Source organism: Rhipicephalus microplus, unplaced genomic scaffold (genome assembly GCF_043290135.1).
Source record: "Rhipicephalus microplus isolate Deutch F79 unplaced genomic scaffold, USDA_Rmic scaffold_12, whole genome shotgun sequence".
Lineage (NCBI taxonomy): Eukaryota > Metazoa > Arthropoda > Arachnida > Ixodida > Ixodidae > Rhipicephalus > Rhipicephalus microplus.
The window spans coordinates 54,448,957-54,455,018 of record NW_027464585.1 but is presented as its reverse complement, the minus strand read 5'-3'; the positions used below and the strand labels follow the sequence as shown (position 1 = coordinate 54,455,018).

Genomic DNA, 6,062 nt, shown 5'->3' with positions numbered 1-6,062 from the left:
GTCCTGCAGGACGCGCCCTAGTATGCAATCACCATTTCACTTCACGTTACAACATACTGTTGGTAAAAATATTCTCTGGCAGGGTACAGAAGTGCATGCACTGAGCTAGCTTGTGCAGCGCGGTCTATTCTAGAAAGCTGAACCTATGTTTGGTACAGAATTTTGTAACCACACGATGCTTGCACAGATTAAATGTGGCCACACATAGCAACTTCTGAGCTTTTTTATGAAATGATCTCGCAGTATCTGAAAACATTTGTTTTTTTGTTTACTTCATAGTTCCCAGTGAAATATTTCTCTTGTTCCTCTCATTGAATAATGGCATTTGGTGTGACTAAGGTGTTCTTAATGCCTCACTATGAGATCAGAAAAACGATTCTCCTTGAAATTGCTTCACAAGCATTTCCTAATTAGGAAATGCTTGTGAAAATTTCCTGCTGGTTGAAAATTTCCTCCAGGTGAAAATTTCCTGCTGGTTTTCTGTTGGGAGTTGTTGGTTTTTGATGGAACCAGCAGTTAATCTGCTGGTTTCTTGCTGGTTGTACTGGTTCCAGCAGGATGCCTACTGGTTTTCTGCTGGTTCCAGCAAAGTGCCTACTGGTTCTTACTGGTTTGCTGATGGTCCCAGCAAGCTACCTGCTGGTTGTACTGGTTCCAGCAGTGTGCCTACTGGTTTTCTGCTGGTTCCAGTGGGGTGCCTACTGGTTCTTTACTGGGACCAGTACCCTGTCTGCTGGCTCTACTGGTACCAGCAGGATGCTTGCTGGTTTTCTGTACTGGTTCAAGCAGGCTACTGGTTTCACCCTGGGATGCTGCTGGGACCATTAGGCAATACCGGACGGTTCTCAGCTGCTTGAACTGATTATAGTGGTGGTCCACTTCGTGGTTTCCTGAGAACTCTAACTAGCCGAAACATTCAATCATGAGGCTTGTATCTTCTGATTATAACTAAGACTTTACTGTACTTGAAAGTGGTGTGCCAATACATTGAGCAATTAAGATGTAGTATAGAGAAATATGACGTAGAGACTGTTTATACAGGTTTCAAAAAACAAAAGTCAAGGGAATTCAAGGCAGTGTCTTGGGTTTTCGAAGGACTAAAGAAGATATCCAAAGAATATTTTTGTGGGTGCTCTGCATTTCAACATTCTGACTAGTTCTAATAAGTTTATATTATAATGAACATAGTGCTTGTGATAGTGAAGCCTTTATTCCACAAGAAGTAGTTCACTACACACAAAAAATGTTCAGATTAGCTGCGGAGACTTTTTAAGCATAAACTAGGCTTTGCTTCGTTGGAGTATACTAACTTAACATGCTGCTCACATGATGGGGAAACCAATTTTGTGGCATAAATGCACGAGACATAGTGAAGCAGAGAGATAAGTCGAGAAAGAGACAATGTACGACAAGGTTGACGTACAGGTGGGGAAATGAACAATAAAAAATGTCGTGAAGAAAACAGTGCAACACCAGAAGGGAGCCAGCACCTAAGCCACAGTAGGTGTCTATCGCTTCATTAACAGTGTTTCATATTTGTAATGCCCTGAAGAACAAAGCATATTGGTGCTGAAATGAAGTTTGGTGAATCTACACTGCTGCCTAAGCACAAAGAAGCAGCTCATAGACAAATTCCTAGACTTTTAGGCTTCGAATATGTTCTTTTTTATTTCAATGGTTTTATTGTTATTTAATTTGGAAACATACATGTACAAAGGATACAGAGAAAAAAGGGAGGAATTTTGAAGAGTTGCATGCACCCTGAACACACAAGGTGTGTTCAAATATAAAGGGGTGCTCAAACGTTCCCAGGCTGCTACGCTTGTAATCTTATGACAGCACTGCCTGGGAACATTTGACCAACCCAGTGCACATTAAACCTTGTACTGTACAACAGCGCACACTTTCTCTTCTTTTTTTTATAATACAAAATGTTTACACCCAGAGACAGGGCTAAAGCTGGGCTTAAACAATGAGAATTGTCAATACTCACAATCATGAAGTTTATTAGTAATTCAAGAGGCACTCGACAGTATACAGCATGAATTTGCACAAATTGGCAATAGCTAAATCAATTGAAAATGGCATTTCTCACTTCCTCTAAAAACAACTGTTTCACTGCACAATCCACAAACATCTACACCTGCAGTTCACTGACATGTGGAGGTTCTTTTTAACAGCCCATTCATTTAACAGCTTGACATGCAATGACAATGCGGTGTACACATCTGAGGTTTCTACTCATATCATTGTAATTTAGAAGGTGGCTTGAGCAGTGAATTATTAATAAAGCCACAACACACAAGGAACAAAAAAAACTAATTTTACAGATGTGAAGTGTTTCTGACAAAAAGTACAAAAAGTAGGTATAAGAAGGTATTGGTGCGATTTTTATATGATGAGACCTTTTTATAGAATGATGAAACTAATTCAATGTTGCTCTTAAGCGTCCCTTTAACAACCACCAGAGAGCATTTTCAAAGAAATTCTCTGAAAAAAACACTTTCTATTGACCTCTACATAGTTGCAAGGGACAACACTGGCAGACAGCTCCACTAGCTGTTGGGAATTCGCATCCTCTGATTTCATTATGTGCTCAGTGCCAAATGCACGACGTGACAAGAATTTGTTTGACAGTGCAAAAATCCTTACATTTCCTGACGAATCCCTAATAGAAACAATGTGCTTCAACTTCAAGCACGTTCCCAAATATATTTGCAATACAGTGCTGTCACTTTTGTTCGGCCTTGAGTACTGCTCACTGTGAAACCGAACACCCGGTGATACAATCACTCGGTCATGTTCCATGACACGGCCCCTAACGATGTTGCCAACATGGTCCTGCACAAGGTGAAGCAGCTGGTCAGACACAGCTCGGGGTTTGCTGAGCAGTAAACCACCTTTACTATTTGATGGGCCAGCTTTTGTCAAAAACTTCAGAGTGCAAGGGCTAGCTGAAGCCTTTAGATACCTGAAGTTGCTGGCCATCATTAAGCGCTCTACAATCTGCAGTGGGGCACCTTTTGCTGATGTGACCAGCTGCTTAATTTGGCCAATGTTAGACTCAAAAGCAAAACATGAATGTGCCCAAAGAGGTCCTTGGTTCAGAACACTCTGAGCCATGTGCAACAATTGATGTACATTGAAAGTCATGTTTTTTTCTCCATAGAGAAACTGCATGTCGACAACAAACTTTACCAAGCAGTCTGTGCTTACAGAAATGTCACTGAGGGACACTGTGTCCTGCAGAAGAAGGGCAATACCTTTCACAAGCAATGCAAAATGTTTAAGATACTGCCGTGGAAGTAGGCCTTCCAGACAAGGCAATGAAAAATACAGTAGCCATTGCTGCCACTCCGAGGCTTTCCAATACTTTCTCAGAGAAACTGAGCGGGGAAGTCGTGGCATACAGCTATGCGGCTTTATAGAGCACAAACGTTGATCTAATACTGCCACAGTTTGTGGTGCCCCAATGTAATATTCCTCGCCTACATTAGAGAGCCAGTCCTCCGTCATCTGCCGTGCCACACCTAGAAGCACACAATGCATATAATCTGGAGTAAAGCCCCAGATTATATTAAAGTGCTGAAGATTAATCAAAGGCGTGATGCCTTTTGCTCCCTGTACTGGTCTTCCAGCTTCAGCAGCCTTGGCCATGATTTCCTTTGTGCCTTCTGCTGTCCTGTCAGGTGAAACAGTGTCCACAGGATACTTGACAGTTCCTGTTTGGCAATAGTAAGAAAAAAAAACAGAGAACCTCACAAATTTAGAAGTTTGTAAAATCTCGCACAGCTAAGCTTGATTGTAAATGGCACACTTGTTTTCAGTGATATTTCTGAGAATTTACTTCTAGAACACATTTAGAAAAACATACTATGTGCCAGAATTTGGAAACATAGAATCGCTACGACATAAAGCACATTTTTGCCTCTGAGATGAGAAATGGCAACCCCAGATACATTAAACAAGGTGAATGTTTACATAAAAATTGCTAAAAAAGAGAGAAACTCTGATCAACATATCTAGTCAGAAATCTGACTCCATGTTATGCAGTAATGCGACATCTTTACTAACCATTCACAGCTGCCCCTGGATGCAAGCACCATCCACAGCCATAATACCCATTAAACTGGGTTAGGTGCTGCATGGCTGCCCGTGCTGGTGCATCAGCGCTGCAGCTGAAGCAGTACACCTGCATGAGCAAGGACAAAAAAGGAAGCTGTTAGCCCTAACTACCCTCTGCAATGAAGTACAACAAAAAGGAAATGGATAGAGGGCTTGTTTTCTTTGCCAGACACAAGTCAATTATTGCAGTAGACATTGAGGACAAGGAAAAGATCGGGTGATGTTATTAACAGTTTTCAATTGATAACAATCCATTCAGAAGAAGCACTTTTCATGCTTTTGCATAAAGGGACATGATCTCCGTAAGTTGTAACAGTTACAGTAAACACAATGCAGTAAATACCACTTTGACACTTAGATAATTGACAGTATTTAGAGATAAAGTCGCACTAGAAAAGAATACACACAAAGATGAACTAGTGTGCCATCCTCCATGGTGTCATTATGCCCAAGTGGCCTGGATTTCATCATGACTGGAAGAAATTAGCTGGCACAACAATGTAGCCTCGTCTATGCATTGTAGCTCAGTGCAGCATTTACAACTAGAATGTCTTGAAGTCGTGTTGTTCAAGCAGCTTTAATAATTAAAAAAAAATTACCTTGGAATGCACAGTTTCGTTGCCTGCCTTCCATGTGATCCCACTGGTCGACAAACCGTCCATTTGTTCAACAAATGCGTTCAGTAGGAGAGTCATGTCGGGATGTTTCTGGCCATACCACAGAGCAGACACAAGCACATTTTTCTGCCTCATGTACACTGGGAGTTCATTCACCATCACTTGAACGGGCCACACAGAAAACTTCGATGACTTGAACACGGCGCTTCCATCACTGTTAACAGTGAGAGTGATATCATTTTTTGATGTCAATTCGCGCCTAAGTGCCCTGTATAAGGTGCCATCTATTATGTCTGTCATTTCATCTTTGTCGACAGACATACTCTCGTTTATTGAATTCAGTCTTTCGTGGAGTGCAGTGCTCGCATCATTCTCGGCAAGTAACGAAGACAGCAACTTTGCGATGGGCAGGGTTATGAAAAAGTGGCCATCGCGTAGCATCTGCGGCCCACTGTTACGTTGCCCGCATACGGTGCACGTTACCCGCACTGCATTCCGCGCTGCAAGGTCGCCACTTGTTACGGCAAGGAGCGTCATACAGTTTTCACAGTAGAAGTGTAACCGGGCGGCTTTTATTTCTGCCCCGACACTCTTCTTGAAAAGATATTTAGTAACTGGTATATCATGTCGTTCAAGTATGTGCATTATCAACTTTTGGAGTGCTTCGACTCCCTTCCAAGGGATGCCAAATTCGAGGACAAAATTGACAGTCAGTGCCAGCAAATCGTCACTAGAGAAGCTCCCTAAATCTCCCTGTGGCTCGTCTGTCATTTCTGCGCCAACGGAAGGCTGCGGCTCGTCACTTGGGGCCGCTTCATGTGCCGATTCAGAGTCACAGTCGCCTTCAACATCAGTCTGCGGAGGTTGCGTCAGTACGCGAAGTGCTGTCGGAGCAGTCGACCCGCCAGCGACATTTGTGTCCTGCTGCAGTCCACGACGTGATTGTTGCACGCTCGAGGCTGATCTTTCGAGATATGTTTTCGTTGAATACGGGATGGCGGAGGCGCTGCCTGGGTTTAGGTATTCCTTTCTACGAGGCATACTCCCTCAGTGCGGATCCACGCAAATATCGCACTGCAAACTCACCGAAAACCTTCTAAGTAATGAAGCCACACGTTGTGTTCACGCGCACAATCACGACAGTTCGCTCATAGTTCGCTCGGACTCGCACATTCTCCATGATCTCACACAATCAAACGACTTGGATTGGCTTGTACGGCGTTGAATTAGTTGGATTGCAACCCGGATTTCAAAAACACATATCTATTTAATTATATCTTAGTAAGTTTATACATTGTTTATAACATGAACAGTTTTTAC

General features: G+C 42.6%; 1 protein-coding gene across 2 annotated transcripts; it reads right to left on the bottom strand.

Moving 5' to 3' along the window:
* Positions 1-2,388: 2,388 nt before the first annotated feature.
* On the bottom strand, positions 2,389-6,021 carry LOC142783863 (uncharacterized). 2 transcript variants are annotated; one of them, XM_075882578.1, is made up of 3 exons: positions 4,725-6,021; positions 4,075-4,192; positions 2,389-3,722 (listed from the first exon to the last, which is right to left on the bottom strand). In XM_075882578.1, the coding sequence occupies exons 1-3, from the start codon at positions 5,781-5,783 to the stop codon at positions 2,455-2,457; spliced, it is 2,445 nt and encodes an 814-aa protein (XP_075738693.1). In that variant the 5' UTR covers positions 5,784-6,021; the 3' UTR covers positions 2,389-2,454. The 2 variants fall into 2 exon arrangements, with proteins under 2 accessions (XP_075738693.1, XP_075738694.1); XM_075882579.1 differs by lacking the exon at positions 2,389-3,722 and having other exon boundaries at positions 3,804-4,192.
* Positions 6,022-6,062: the final 41 nt, after the last annotated feature.